Source organism: Lissotriton helveticus, chromosome 7 (assembly GCF_964261635.1).
Source record: "Lissotriton helveticus chromosome 7, aLisHel1.1, whole genome shotgun sequence".
NCBI classification, from domain to species: Eukaryota; Metazoa; Chordata; class Amphibia; order Caudata; family Salamandridae; genus Lissotriton; species Lissotriton helveticus.
The window spans coordinates 780,022,918-780,039,693 of record NC_136068.1 but is presented as its reverse complement, the minus strand read 5'-3'; the positions used below and the strand labels follow the sequence as shown (position 1 = coordinate 780,039,693).

General features: G+C 40.9%; 1 protein-coding gene across 1 annotated transcript in view; it reads left to right on the top strand.

The window, feature by feature from the left end:
* LOC144767042 (protein bicaudal C homolog 1-A-like) overlaps window positions 1–16,776 on the top strand; it is a 195,406-nt gene that overhangs the window by 142,494 nt on the left and 36,136 nt on the right. Inside the window, exons 15-16 of the mRNA XM_078650679.1 lie at window positions 11,370–11,524; window positions 16,362–16,467. Coding sequence (XP_078506805.1) covers window positions 11,370–11,524; window positions 16,362–16,467 — 261 coding nt within the window. The remainder of the gene's footprint in view (window positions 1–11,369; window positions 11,525–16,361; window positions 16,468–16,776) is intronic.

The following is a 16,776-nucleotide window of genomic DNA, read 5'->3' as shown; positions in this document are numbered from 1 at the left end:
TGCAATAAAAATCAAACAAACGTGCCATAGATTTTTAACCCCTTCGCCGCGGCTCAAATTCGGCCGTGGCGCAGAGGGGGGGGAGGGGGAGGGGGGCGGGTGCGAATACGGAGCTCCCTTGCTCATGACGGCTCCACGCCGTCATGAGTCACGGGCAGTGTGTGCCCATGACGGTGTGGAGCCGGCGTGGCCCAGCCCACTCACTAATTCGCCTGCACAGACGGGGAATTAGTGCCGCGCGGGCAGAGCGGCAGTTGGATGGCGGCTCCACGCCGTCATGAGCACACGCCGCCTGTGGCTCATGACAGCGTGGAGCTGTCATGAGCACAGAAGCGGTTAATCAGTATCTATAAATAACACACATGGGAATGGGGTTGGAGAGATTATGTGAAACCGAGAAGGAAAAGAGATGGATGCATAGTGAGTAAGTGACTGGTAAATGAAAATAATTATTAACCATCTCAGATTCAATTCAGAAATTTTTGCAGTGAGTGTAAAACTATTTAAGACTTTGTCATCCATCTAGTTCATCCACATCTTTTGAAATTCAGAGTCATCATCTCTGTCAAAATGGATAGCATGTTATACTATTGTAAATTTAACATTAAATCAACTCAGTGTTCAGAAGTCAGAATTTTCTGCTCTTCTAAAGTTTCATATCCATTGTTTTCATATCAATGAATTCATAATCCTAAACAGTTCCTAGAATATTCAAGAAGTCAATAAAAGCCACAAATTAAGGGCCAAATTATCAAGAACGGCGATAACATTATCTCCGCTTTAGCGGCAGGAAACTGCAGCTAAAGCTGCGATAAGGGGCTTGATAATATGCCCTTGTGAATTCCCAAAGAAGCCCAGGTTGTGGTGTGAACATTATAATTAGGACAACAGTAACATTTTCAACTCAAACACAGAAATCCTCCAGTTATAGGTAGCAGCGTTAACTATAACTTGCGCCCCACCATGCATTGCTTATGACCTCACATATTACACCACTGATGCCATTTTCTATGACATCATTTATGACATCACTGATGAAATCTCGAATGACATTATTGATGACATCACAGATTACATCATCCAAGCTTCTTTTGTACACATTACGTTTAAACTATCAATTATACACAAACTGGCGGTGAGGGTGGCAAGCAAAGTGTGCACAAGTGTCTGTTCTGGGATACTTATCCTCAAAGTTCTGATCACGCCCTACTTTACGTGGTCCCACTGGCACTGGGCCACCAACAGTAACTACAAACTATACAAAAGGAGCGTGTGATTCATCAAAATAATGATAGCGTTCCAATTAATGAGCTCATATATTGTCCATTCTCTGTGTATCCAACAAAGAAAATCCCATGAGAGTCTTGTTTGGAAAGCCAATTCTGAATTTATTATTCAATCCAATTTTTCAACACAAAGGTACATTATCCAATTTATCCAGCCAACGCGTTTCATCCTACACATAATCAGAGCTCTAAATTAAAAACAAGCCAGTCAATAATCGTTTTTTCACATGCCATAACATAAGTTTTAAATCAGTCACTATGAATATATTTGTTCAGACTCCCTACCTCTATCCAATCTAAAAAACAAAAAGACATGCTCATTCATGAGTTGAAAGCAATACAGTTGCTAGTTCCAAAACATAGAACCCAATGTTCCCATTTTGACCATTATAATTGCTTCATTGATTTTACATCATATACATAGTATACGTTTTGAGACCCCTACATTTCTTCAATTCTGCCCTATAGAATGAATAATATTATGTTACCTTATAATTTCATGATAATCATATGACTTTAAATTCCATATTGTGCGCCCATCCTTCTTCTAGTATCGATCTTTGTTTATTGAAAACTTCTAGAATATGAGATAAAACACCAAGTTGCTCCAGTATATGTAATGTTATTCCAAGTCTGCTGTTTTAACTGGTTTCTAACCCGCTCTTTTATATTCCTCTTCCACCAATCAGTGTTCATTCAAAGTCTCCAGGGAGGAAACCTGATTTGGAAAACAGAATAAATGCTGATTTGTGTGTATTGCATCGCTCATGACATGTTCTATGGCATCATTGATATCACTGCAATATTTGTGAATAAATCATTGATGTCAAAACTGTGCAAGGCCGGTGTGCAAGGCAAAGCTGCCTTACGGTACTAATTATAGTTACATGAGAGGGAAACAGCCATAACAAAGCATGCGTTGCATCGCAAGCCTTTACAACGTGGTTGTTACAATGACCGCGTTGTTACAACGCGCACCATTACATCGCAAGTCGTTTCAACGACTTGCTGTAGGGGGCACACTGGTGTTGGATTTAGAATCTACACCTTCCCTGCTGTTGCACAAACTGGAGTAGGAATAGTAAATTATACTATTCCTAAGTCCAGCGTGCCCCCTACAGCAAGTCGTTGAAATGACTTGTGATGTTATAGTTTTTGTTGTAACAACGCGGTCGTTGTAACGACTGCGTCATAAAGGCATGTGATATAACACATGCGAAGTAAAAGTATATATTCATTTGAGATAACCATAAATGGTGAATTTCAGTGGTTTTGTTCATTCAAATGGTACTTTTTAACTGATATTTTCACCTATATATAGCGCCCATTTAACTTTTTTGTTTCAATGAACATATATATATGTTTGGCAAATGTCATTAATGAAGTTATTTCAGACGTTGCAGTGGCTTTATCTAGTACGACAACATGCAAAACTTTTTTTCTGTGATATTCAATGTACTCCGTTTCTAGAGTGCTCAAGGGGTATTACACTCTGACCAGAGAGTGTAATGTCCAATCGCAATGTAGCGTTCCCTGGTAGGGTCCGTTCCCCTTAGCACTTCCAAATCCCCATTTCTCTGGGTTGATTAGTTTTCAAATTTTGAACATAGATGAAACACAGGGTCTTTTTCAGTCAATAGAAGGTGTTTCAATAATTACATGTCTTTCTTTGATTTAGTTCATCTCATTGCTTGGTATCAGCAATCATAAGTAAATCCATTATATTGTTCAATACAATCCTCTTTCCTTTACTCCATCCCAATGCATTTTGGCCAACGAGCCCTTCGTCAGGTAATAGTTAGACCTCTAACTATGTTCAAAATTTGAAACTAATCAGCCCAGAGAAATGGCATTTGGCAGTGCTAACAGGGACGGACCATACCAGGGAACGCTAGAGTGCGATTAATCTAGGGGTCAACAAATCAACATATATAAATCAGACCTATTGTTTTTGTCAAAAAATCACTGATATTTATAATCAAAGCTATATATCATTAATTCACACATTGCTATGTTATTGCACCATAAGTTAGGGCAACTGGCCCTCTCAAACTCTTTTTCCACGCCAACAGTTAGCAGGACAGCACCAGGGATCGCCCTATGGACAGATGAATGAGTCTGGTAGAATTGTCTGAGCATCGTCTTTCTGGATGAAGAGGAATTGGTCAGGGTCAATCAAGCCCTGCATGTAGGGGTTAAGCCATTATGCTCATGAACAGTTTGGCATCAACATTGATAATCAAGATGGGCCGGTATGAGCCTCATTGGGAGTGGTCTTTACTGGTTTTGGTATCACTGTGATTGTGGCGTTAAGCATGGTAGGTGTCAGAGAGCCCCTTTCTAAGAACGAGTTATAAAGGTCAGTGAGGATCGGAGCCAGCCTATGACAAAATGTTTTGGAAAAATAGGGTGTGTACCCTTCGGGTTTTGGCAACTTATTAGGTTTTAGTCCAGCTGTAGCAGATATGACCTCCATCTTTGTAATCAGTGCATCTAATGAGTCTGCTTTGGTATTTGGGAAGCTACGGAAATTAGCTTGTGGGTTTATGCAATTGCCTGGAAGAGGTCAATCTGGCTCAGGCTGCCGTTAGGGACCCCAAGATCCTGGGGACACTGGTACGCTTAAGCCTCTGTTCTTAATTTTTGACTGCCAGCTTGAGTTTGAAGTGTTGGTCTCTCTTTTCCTTAATGTAATTGGCTGCAATGGCTGTCAACTCCAGCTGAAGCACAGCTTTTAAAGTATCCCACAATGTTGTGTGAGAGAACTCCCCTGTATCATTTTCTGATATAAGGCATGGGATTGCAGTTTCAACGGTTGTCTTCCCTAGGAGAGCATCCCTTAGCACCCAGCGACCTAACATCCATTGAACTTCTGATAAGCCTATGTCTATGGGGAGTGGTGCATTATCAGACATTGCTATATGGTGGATATCGATGGTCACTCTTTCCTCAAGTAATGTCTGTGTCTCCAGAAAGTGATTGAGTTGGACGTACATTTTATGCGTTGTCGAAAAATAGGTATCATCTGAACCGGTGGGATTGAGTTTCCTCCAGATATCTATCAAGCCTACATCTTTTATCCATTCCAGTTCCTTTATTGTAAGAGCACCTGACGATCTGTCCCAACCTCCTTTGCTCATTACTCATTATGATGTTAAGGTCCCACACCCAATTAATACCTTTATATCGGGGTTCTGAAGAATGTCTTCTAATGACAGGGTCAGAAATGGTTGTTAACCTGTAAAAGGGGCGTATAAACTAGCCACTATGAATCCCTCACCTTCACCCTTCACCTAAGAGCCAAAACTTTCTCTCGAATTTCACACATCCTGTCCCCCACTTTGCCAGTGTATCTGGAAGAGATTTCTGTACATCTACCTCCTCATTTATTTTGTAGGACCCAAGGAGAAGTTTTGCCTGGGGAACCACTTGGTTTGGAAACTATGCCAATCTTTGACTATAAGGTGGGTCTCCTGAATCAGGCAGATGTCACAATTAGTCTCTGGAGGCATAGACAACACTGCTTGGCATTTCCTTGGGTTGTTTAATCCCCTAAAATTGAAATTGCCCATTTGAACTAGCCCCATGTGCAAGTCTAACCTTCAGCAATATATGCTGACCAGAGGCTTTCTCTCATGCTGTCCCTGGAGATTTGACCTCTGTATAAATGGGTCCATCTCATTTGTTTCATCATCAATTGACATCTCGATGAATCAAATTCCCCCTCCAGCAAACAAGTCAAACATTGAAACAAGTAAAGAGGACTAAGGGCAGTGCCTAATTTGAGCCAGTGGTTCCTGGTTCTCGGCACCGGCACTTAATTGTTAACGCCCGCGCTCTTGACAATCTGCCACAAGGTGGCACTGTGTGGCTAATTTAGAGATGACCACAATAACAGTTAATTATTAATTCAATGTACATTAAAAATGACTATTGCCTGCCGCCCAAACCATTCATATAGCTTTGAGGGCCTGTAATATTCCGAATTGTCACACTTGTAGGAGTGTGATGGTTAGTAGTTGTGTTGCTACTATCATTGGCAGCATGGCAATGGGCCAGGTGTGGGGCAAGCTGCATTGGCCTCCTTACTAGAGCCCTGGCACTTATTGTTTTACAAATTAAGCACTGACTAAGGTGTATAATTATGAGATGCTTGCGTCACGATTGCACCATGCAAAGTGGTACATGCGTGATGCATGCCTCTAAGGCAGATTTATGAAGCCATGCAAAGTCACTTTGCATGGCTTTGAATGGCTTAAAAAATTGGAAGTAAGTAATGCAGTGCAAATTGCTGTGCTGCCTTACTTTCCACAAGGGAGGCGTTCCAAGGGCTTTGCAGTGGGTGTTCACACGCAACTCCCATTATTTTTGATGCATTCCCAGATTTTCAAGGACTTGTAAACCTGGGAATGCGTAAAAATCTTAAGCCTACCCAGGTGAGGTGTAACAAGGAGAAATATCTTTATTTTCCCTCGTTTTTTCCTGCATTCTGCAGCACACATAGAAAGAAGAAAAAGCCACTCAGGATTGTTTTTGGGCAGGAAGGTGCCCAGTCCTGCACACAAACAATCCTGCATGCAACGGAGGCATCCCCACACTATGGTGCAAGGGTGCCTGCGTTGTTTTTGGGCTGACAAAATGGCACCAGCGCAAGGGGAAAGGACAGGAATGAACCGTATTGGATAAATACGGTGCATTACTGCCCTTTCCCTGTGACGCAGGGCAGTGCAGTAAGGTGGCTTGCTGTGCTGCCCTGCACCATTAAATTCGTAAATATGACCCTAAGTGTCAAACCAGTGATGGTATAGAGTCCAGGTCCACCCAATGGTGGAAATACTTTGAATGAAAAGGCATCTCGGTCGGAGACCTGCGGATTCAAGATGACTTGTGGCCAGCATCCCCACTCACCAGCACCCCCACACAGGCACTCTCCTGCTTTCCCCATCCAAACGTTTACGCTAAGTGCTCCCAGCTCTCTCCATTCGATCTTTCATGTCTTCAGGTGGGCATTGGGTCACTGTAGACTAGCCAATGCCGCTTTCCTTTTTGGCACCATGATGGAATGATCCAGTCGGCTTTTTTTGGAAGAACTGCTCACTTTTTTGCCAAGTGAAAGATGTTTGGCATGGGCATGCCCTCTGCTCACGGTTCCATGTTAAAATATTGATTACATAAATATTGATGAAAAAAATATCGATGTAAAAATATCGATTACAAAAATATCGAATCCCTATACTTAAACAGGTAAGTACAGTAATATTGTCTCAAAAATATCGATGTAAAAAGTATATATGTGAAAAATATAGACTTTAAAAAATAAATAGGTTAAATAATATTAATATTATTAACCAAATAAATTAATGTTAATATATATTTTAAATAATTATAACAAATAAACTTAATTTATTAAATATAAACACAAAAAAGTGTACATATACATAGATGTACTTAAATACATTTTATTAACTATACTCTTTATTGAATTTATAAACTTTTTTAATTATATAACAATAAAATAAACACATATAAATGAATAAAAATAAAATATTCTATATTTAATTAACACATTAAACTATTTAAAGAAAAATAATACAAACATTTAATAACAAAATAAAAACATTAGTAGTTAAAACGTTGGATAGCGAAGGGGTAAAAATTACTATTCCCACGACAGTGAGTGCAACAGTAGGGAAAGCGCTGGATAGCGTAGGGGTAAAAATTACTATTCCCACTCCAGTGAGTGCAACAGTAGGGAAAGCGCTGGATAGCGCAGGGGTAAAAATTACTATTGCCACTCCAATGAGTGCAAAAGTAGGGAAAGCGCAGGATCACAAAACAATAAAAAACAAAACAATCAACATTTTAATTAAATTAAATTTCCAAAATTAACATAATTAATATATCATTTTAAATATATTATTATTAACAAAGAAAATAAAAAAATATTTACCCATCATTTAACACTATAAAATCCACAACACACACCTACAATTAATGACACAATAAAATTGATAATTTCTAATTAATTAATGAAAATTAATGTATTAATATTTATTAATTAATCAATACAACATTATTTGCTTACCACCTTTCACACCATTTACACATATTAACACCAAAACGCACACCTAAAATTAATTGCACAATTACAATTAATAATTACTAATTAATTAATGGTAAATAATTTTAAAGTATTTAATAAATAATCAATAACAAATGTAATTACTTACCACCCTTCACACAATTTACACATATAAACAACACAACACACACCTAAAATTAATTAAGCAATTAACATAATTATTTGTTAATTAACTAATTGAAATTAATTAATTGTTAGTGCTGACAGGAGAATGTCCTCCTTCACTGTGAAATGATGATTGCATGCTACGTCTGGCGCTTGCTTTCTCTTGGCCACGGATCTCCTGAATCTGTGTTCTCTGTTAATCTCAATTTCACTGGTATGTACTACGGGAGAAATATGCTGAAACAGTTTCTGCACATACAGGAGCATGTTAGAGCCTTCCGCTTTGGAAGGATCCCCCCGTATTCTTAAATATTATCTCTGGAGCATTTTTCCAAATCTTCTGCTTGAGACTGAAGGTCCATATGTCAAGAGTATCTCTTGATGCAACATTACAACAACTACTTTCCACGCCGCACTAGTATCTTCCGAGACTCTAGTGTCTATGTCCATCATCTCTTGTTTGACTTCTCTGGGCTATTTTGTAAAGTCTTGCTTCACTGTCTGTAAATCATCTCTGAGTGCAGTGAATGAATATTCTAGGAAGGATTTTACGAGGGGGTCTTCATCCCAAGTGTCTCTGAAGGTGAGATGTCATCCCTCTCCTACTGCTGGAGCTGATCCCTTGGAGCAGCCTCAAGTTTTTATTGCGCTGATGTGGTGTGCATGTGGTGAAAGTTAGCGTCCTTTTTGTTGTACCCGAAGGCAATTATAGAGTGACAGTTGTAAGATTGCCCACGCCAACAATATTCTACCAGTACTGGGGTAAAACCTTGGGAGTACCCTTGAATATTTAATGTGTGGTCATGACTCATACTATTGCGGTGGTCATCCATCACCGAACATCCCCATAGTCTATTAGTCTGGGTCCTGCAGGTTGGGAGGTAGCTCTGAGCCAGACACCCCTCGTCCAATATAGGCCTGGGAGCCGCTTTGTTTCAGGGCTCATAAAGCGGTACAAAAGGGGGTGGTGATGGATGGAGCATCTGAACCAATCAAACACTCACACCCAGTCAACAGATCTGGGTTTAATCCATCACTGTTCTTTAGCCCACTCTGCCACCCCAGTTCAGACATGGCCATATGCAAATTAGTCTGACCCTGTGCCTCATGGGAACAGTCCAGCCCGAACTGCCAAGTCATGCCTTCCCTGGACCGGATTCAAGCTTCCTAGGACCGGTTTCTGGCATTACAGCCGTCTTCAGCCAGGCTTGCTTGAATCCTGTGGCAAAGTGCGCAAGGGACTCACGTCTGAGCATACCCTGCCAACTTATGGCGAACAAAGCGGTACAAAAGGGGGTGGTGATGGATGGAGCATCTGAACCAATCAAACACTGTTTCAGAGCTCATCAGTCCCTGCTTCTCAAATCCGGCATAGTACTTGAAGAGCAGAGCGCTCGCCTCTACACAGTCCGCTCGGACCCTACAGGGCCAAGTATGTGATTCTAGTCATGCCCCTCCCATGCTATGTTAGGTGGGTGGGGGCTATGGGCTAATCCTCAAGCAAGAAGTTCAATGGGGCGGTGGTTCATGCCCCACCACACTCAATGAGCAAAATTGGTTCAAGCTGTCATGCTCCCAAAATGAATGCTATATATCCTTTTGCGCAGATCTGTCACACTCTAGCACCTCTCTAGTGCCTCAAACAGTACATAGAGCAAAACTAGGCACTTACAGTCATGGTGGGATGTAGCAAGCATACCACTTACTGCCATACTATTATCGAACAACTCGATTTCTTGAGTGATTCCTCTTTGAGTCTCCAGCAGCTTCTCTTCTACACCCCTGCACCACAGATGGGGGGAGGGTAATCAGGCTGCCCCCCACCTCACAGTTCCATTTGAGCTAGTGTCTCACTGGTAAGTTGCATTCCAATGGAGTGCCCATACTCTGCTAACAGGCTGCTTAGCCATAGGTCTGCTTAACGCTCCCCGACCAAGTTTACAGTGTAGCTAGGATTGTGTTGGAGGGAAAATCTGTTGAACAAACACCAAGAAAACACGTTGACAAGGCAATATGGGTTTATTAAACTATTGCAGTGAAGATCAGTCACTACAGGAGTGATCAGTTCACCTCTATGGAGATGCAACCTGAAGTCTGAAGTACAGCTCAAAACAGCGCTATTTATTCCCCCAAACCACAAAGGAAAATGTTACAAGGTAATTGCTGACATAAGCAATGTTTACACAAGACATACAAAATAGCATCAGTAGATGTAGCAATTTCTCAGAAACAGAAGCTCATGTAGGTGGGCCTAGCCTCACATGCTGAGTGTGGAATCCCCCTACGCGGGTCTCGGTTCTTGGAATTTAAGCGGAGCAAAAATATATTTATCTAACTGCGCAGCGCATGGTTATATCCTGCTCACGCTTATTAGCCAAGCTTATCTGACCTTTTTGCACGTGGTTTCTTTCACCAAGCCATCTAGCCAGTTAAGTGTGAAGCTGTGGTTTCTGTGGAAGCAGGCACGTGCGTCATTATGTTCCAAGGCCGGACGTGCACCTCGTCATCCATCCTATGTATGTGTTCAGGCCAGGCTTGTCATATCCTGTGTAGGTATCAAGACAGGTGGTGTGATAGACCACAGATCACAATGAAGAAGTGAGCTCTTACATGATTGATGTATCTTGACTGATCCCTCTTACAGATGGAGATTGTGGTGTCCTATTTTTGTGAGATCTGCACTAACCACAGCTCTGGAGACTGACGGGAAATATGATCTATTTACGGGCAGCAGCTCAGCAAACTATCCACAAGATGTTACATGACATTTAACTTGTGATGTGACCTGTTTATTACTGCACATTGTTATTCATCACATCACTGCTTCTGTGCAGAGGTCTGTGTTCTTACAGGGGCCTAAAACTGTCTCTAACCTGAAAGCTTCACATGGAGGTCTGAGGCCTCAGATCTGTAATGGTCTTTATATAATGTATCCCATTTTTCCTTGTAACATTTGCCACCTTTCCTAAAGAAAAACACAGAGCATTTGTTATAGTTTTAAGAGTGTGCAAATGCCTAGACTCGGTACCAAATAGAACTATGAACAAAATCGAATGTATTAATTTGTAATGAACACTGCCTGTGTTAACTTTAATTATTAGGCAGGGATTGTTAACGTAGCTCTGGAACATATTTAAAGTTTTTTCTATTTTTATTTGCTGTTTGAAGTATGTACAGATAAGGGCTAAAAATACCGACGTTAGGGGTTTTTGCTTATTTTTGTACCGACCGGGACAGCAGAATACCAGTGGTGTGGGGAGAGAACCGTCCAGGTGGCAACCCATAGGCAGCCGCCATCTTGCATACCGGACAGCTCCTGTCACTCCAGGCAAGCAGCACAGTCCGAGGTCAGTTGTAGCAGGCCAATGTTTCTGGGTACTTCCCTGTTCTCCGATCGATTTCTGACTTTTGAGGTCAGCCATGCTCGATGATCATCTTTTGGCCGCTGGCAGGCGGAAGAGCAGGGAAGGCATGTCCTACCCAACTGCCATTTTGGCTTTGTCCTCCTGTAGTGACGATAAACCATTGTTTTTTGTTTCAGTTTCTCAGATAAAAAACCCTCCCTGTGCTGCCATTTTAGCACAATGAACATACTGGAACAGGAATGCGCATACCGCAAGGGTAGCCTGCTTCTGCCATCCCTCCTTGTTAAAGTAACAGTGCAAATAGAAATTAGTGCTTTGCACCCTTGGTGGAACGAGTCTGTCAAAAACAGCTATACAATTTTTGCATGGATGCTCATTTTCTTGCACCTTTTTAAGCATGCTTATTTCTTAACTCAGCAAAAAAAATTCTTGGCCCATTTTACTGTAATTATTTCCCCTTTTTGTATTCAGCTATGCAAAGAAAACCCGTGGTCACAGAGGTGAGGACGCCTACGGATACTTGGAGCGGCCTTGGATTTTCTAAGTCAATGCCTGCTGAGGCGGTAAAGGAGCTCCAGGGTGTGAACCGCAGACGATACATCTCTTATCTGGCAAAGAATTCTCAGGTAAAGTATTTTGTTTCTTTCTGGGCAACTGAGCTGTTAATTGAAGTTATTGGGATTTTAAAATAGTCCTTGGAAAGGGTATGTGATTTGCCTGTTCATGTGTTTTAAATTGGGGATGCTCAAATTCCAGTGGGTTTCCATCACTAGTTACTGCACCTGGTTGGTGACGTTTCAGTGTCGATCTCATGCTCCCCTCTGACAACAAACACACAGCAAATGATTAATAATTATAATGATAATAAACTACAATGTGAATTCCTAATCCACTCCCAAAGTGAGCTCTCACTACTCTATTAAACTTAGCCAGACTCATTAAATAATAAACATTTGTTGCAGGGAATTTTCACACTCTATAAACTGAATGTTTCAATATTGATGAAAGCCAAAGAACTGTATGTATTGACAACTGTTTGTTTCTGTGGCTGAACCTGTAAAAAGTCCTTGTTCTGCACTAATGTTTTAACATCTGGGGCACAGATTTACTAACAGTTCACGCAATGCAGCACAGCAAAGCAAGTTGCTGTGTTGCTTGAATAGGAGAGTGCTGAACTGCACCATAGTTACAAGGATAGGGCGCTGTTCAGCTCTCTCCCTGCGCTGGCACACTTGTGCCTGGCGTGCGTCAACGCAGGCATCCTTTCATCATGGTGCAAAAATGCCTACGTTATGGGGAGGATAGTTTTTGTGCAGAAAGGGGTACTTTCCTGAACAAAACCTATTCTTAGAAGCGTATTCCTCTTTGAATGCTTGCTGTAGAATGCAGCAGATATGGTGAGAAATAACTAGAAGAAATACATGTATTTTTCATTACCATTCTGTTGCAATACAAAGTTTACAGACTTTATTACATCTGGGTTTGTGTCAAAATACATGGGTGGTAGCACAGAAATAGCCAAGCTCCACCCATTGTAATGCTTGCCGACTCAAAGTAACGCAAGGCAACGCTATGCGCTGCCTTGTAGTACCTTTTTTTAGAAAGCCTCGCAAAGGTACACTACACAAGCTTTGCATGGTTTTTATAAATCGCGAAGCACATTTTGCGTTGTGGCTCTATAAAAAAAGAGGCAAACCTACCAAGCAATCTGTTAGTAAATTTGGGCCTGTATTTCCTCCTACTGAGAAGCACTTGTGAAACTATTCAAGGGCAGAACACATGCCCTGAAGCACCTGTGGTGAAGAGGGGCCCACAAACCTTCAGAGTCTCATCACTTCAGGGTGGGCCCATACCGCCCAATGAATATCTGGGAGATATGGAGGAAAACGGGGGGCCCTCATCACATTCTGCAGGGGGGCCTTATTTTACTTTACATCACTGGGAATATTGACCTCCTCGTTCTCTCCCTTTGAAATGAAAGGAGCGCAACTCATTAGAGCTTGAGGTCACTCATCATCTGTTGGAAATCATACTATTGAAATCAGCCAGACATTCAGATAAGAGTATACATTTATTGTTTAAATAAATGTGGAAATGTACTATTTTTGCTTCATTTGTCTTGTAAAACCTGAAATAAAAATGGATAAATACAGATAAAATTTGCAAAAAATAAATATGGATAAATACAGACGGAAATGTCAAGAACATATATACCATAAAACCAGGAGTCCTAATTATGAGACAACAGCAGTCATCTTTTTAAAGGTGGAGCTGGGGCCTATTTGAGGCCTACTTAAGCATAGCCCAAAAAACCGCATTTCTAAATATCTCAGAGTTTTAGTTTTAATTGCAATAGATTGATATAATTCATTTTAATATGCTCATATGATTATAATCAGAAAGTAACTTCAATAGTAGGCTTCCACCTGTGGCTTGCCTCTGTACTTGGAACTAAATACAAAAGTGGACTCAGAGATGTTTGGAAGCCTGGAATAAAACCCTCATGCAAGTTCTAAATGTCACCTAGCTAAAAATAATGGGTACATGCCCAGCCAGGGAAATCTGACTATCCAGTTTATGGTTTTTAATTCATCATGAGCCCTTTTGATTTTGGTTAAAATGGCAAGCTATGACCAATGACCTTAAATATCTTCTGAACATCCTTAAATTACCTAATGCAAAGATCGATTTTTATCCACCCTTTGACACTGCCCTCAGGAGACATTCCGCGTTAGTAAAAGACATGGGACTTATTTGCTCTGAGTCTTATGGCTTGGAACCCATGACGAAGCATAGTAAAGTAGTTGGTATGTAGATCCCCTCTACGTGATAAAGGAATTAATAAGACACAAGCAATGCCAAGAGGTTATCTTGAGAAGACCAGAAGAACAACTCTTAGAATGCCAGATCCTTTATCTCTAGTCACTGTGCAGAATTCCATAAGAGCTGGAAACACCAAGCACATTGGGTGTGGGACAGTACTTTGCAGCCCACTCATCAAAAGTCAAGTCCTAAAACCCAGAAAAGAGCTAAGCTGACACACTTCCATGCCCAGTAGAGGAATACACATCATTCTGAGCCCATGGCAGTACATGCTCATTTTAGAAACATATTTTTACATGGAACTGTAAGTCATTCAAACCAAACTGAATTTCCAGACAATATTTGTAAATTGATTATGGCACATATCCACTCAAGGGTGTAGCAGTAAAAAACAGTATTTTGCCATCTGATTACATAATCCATTGTAAAGATCTGGCAGTCTTGTGCTCTGCTTCCGCCTTCCGAATTGCTGTAGTTAACCAGGAGACTTTCCTTCACATTTTACTTGATCACTAAAGGTTCCCATTGGTCCAATCCAAAACTATGAATAGTTAAAGAAGTAATAATTGGAGTGTGAGGTCAGCTAAACAATGTTATATCTGTAGCCTGGTTCCCACTCATTTTGATTATACAGGCTAATCCCTCAAAAGAGCAAGAGAAAGGAAGAATAATTTAAAAAAGCGAATGTGGACGAGACATAAATATACAGCTAAATAATCATACTTCATGTAGGAATTATTGCCTGCACCTTTTTGGTAAGTCTAATTATGGAATTACCACTCTCCCCCTAAAAGAGCTAAGGGGCATTGCAGGGGCAGGAGATACCTCTTATCTTAAAGACACTGAATAAAATGGCTTCATTCTCCACCGTGCTTTCTCAGCTACCAGTCCACGGATACCTGTCGCAGCTCCTTCCTTTGAATGGCTGAGATAGAAGCCCAATCACCCAAAGCATTTGCTTATGTTTTCCTACTTTTTGTTGTTGATTGAGCTTTTCTCTCATTAAAAGTATGGGTAGGGGCTTGGACAGCCTGTCATCTGTGAACATTGGAAAGGCTCAGGGAGGGCCTCTACAGAATGGAGACTTTTGTATAACCTGTCATTAAGGTAAGAGGCAGCTCCTGCTCCCACCTTGCTCCCATGGCCCACAGCACACCAGAGGGTTGTTGGGATCTGGCAACACAGCATGCTCCCTTTGCGGGCCTCTCTCAATAGCTATAAGCCCCAAATGGAGTAATCAGACAGTTCCATCCAAGGCTGATAAGTGTTTTAAAATCACACAATCAGATTGATACCTTGAAACATAACATTGTTTTTAGAAAAAAATATCTTAAAATACTTGCCAGTTTCTAAGCTAGCAGAAGCAGGTCCAGCGAATGCTGGATTTATTAGCGCCTCTAGGACTTGGATAGGGGAGAGTAATTTTGAGTAAGGATGAGTATAGATTGGTAGTCTCTTTCAATGTTATCCAATGCACCAAAACCCTTCCTGGAGAACAGGTTTGTGGATTTAGCAAAGACAAGATTTACATGTGCTATAAAGGGTGCACCCAAAGGCAAATTTGTGAACCAGACTATCAATAACCCTCTCAACCACAGGCATGCTCAAATATGGTGCCGGCCCCCTATGAGACAAGTCTCTAAGAAGTGTATGTGCTGCCTAATTCCTTGTCTACACCAAAGAGAGTGCGGTGAAGTCACACTGCCCGGGGAGCAAGATCTAAAATTAAGGCTGACCTGCAGTTGGTGCTATAATTATTTCAATCGGAAAATTTACATTTGTAGAAAAAGTTGGAGCGGGGGCTCTCATCTGAGTAACCCTGAATCTACCAGTCCCTCACTTATCAATCTAGTATGTCTTAGACTGGTTCTCGGGCAGCCTCAGCAACATTCCCAGTAAAGGGAAACAGAAAAGCAGTCAAACCTCATACCAAATGGATTTAAAGGACCCCAAATGTAAGGTAATAGTGAGAATAAAAATTCATTTTGAGTGAACACATCTTGGCACATGTTTGCGATGTAAATAACAAGTAATTATTACCCAATTTAATAGTAATCAATTTACCACCCGCAGAAGAAAGAAAGGCTGCATTGACTTTGCCTGGTTGGATTCAAGCTTGTGACCTGCAGATTATAGCTGGGGTCAGCATCAAGCGTTTTTCTCAATGAGTTATCTTGCATTCATGAGAAAATACAGAATTAATTGTGGCCTGAAAATAGTCCATCATGTCACAGATCCCACATTCATAGGTAACACAAGGCAAACTGAAGCAGCTTTCTTAAGCGATTCCTCTTCGCTTTATCCCACTCCACCACTGAAGCCAAGCAGTTTTGGAGACTTAAGTTGAGTTAAATCTCAGTAACAGACCATGTTACTCCAGTTATTTTTGTAATAATGTACTATTTTCCCCATGAGTTGATTCCTATTAAATCACCACACATTGCATTAAAAATATTTTCTGATTTTAAATATCACCTTCACTTCTTTCACTGCAACCTCATACCTAGCCTTCCATTTTCACGTGTTTACAGTAACCTGGAGTGACTTACTGTACCATTGCTATATTTATAACAAATACATTAGTAATTTAAGACCTATAATATCACATCATGGTAACGTTTAAATTTTTCAATTTTTAAGGTGTGGAATAATGACAAAACACTTGGTGGAAGTCAATCAAGGAACTGGAGGGAGCGTAAAGAATCCACAGTCACAGCAGCCCAAAGTCCTCCATCTTCTTCGCAAGGTACAGACAAGCATGCTGATATTTATAGTCACTTGTAATACAAACATCAAACGTTTTCTTCCACAGGGAGCACTCTTTACACCTAAAAGGTATTCTTCTTGAACCCACTGCTTCCATCTTGCCCTCAGAAACTAATCACTGCTTTAACATGTGTATCTTATTCATTTCATTTTCTATACTATACCTTAGATGGCCACTCTCATAACCTACCATTCCAGTTAATAAGGAAATAAATTCAGCTAAATCCACATTTAGAAATCTGTGTGGGAGCCTGCCTGTCCCCTTACTTGCACCCATGAAGCCTCTCCC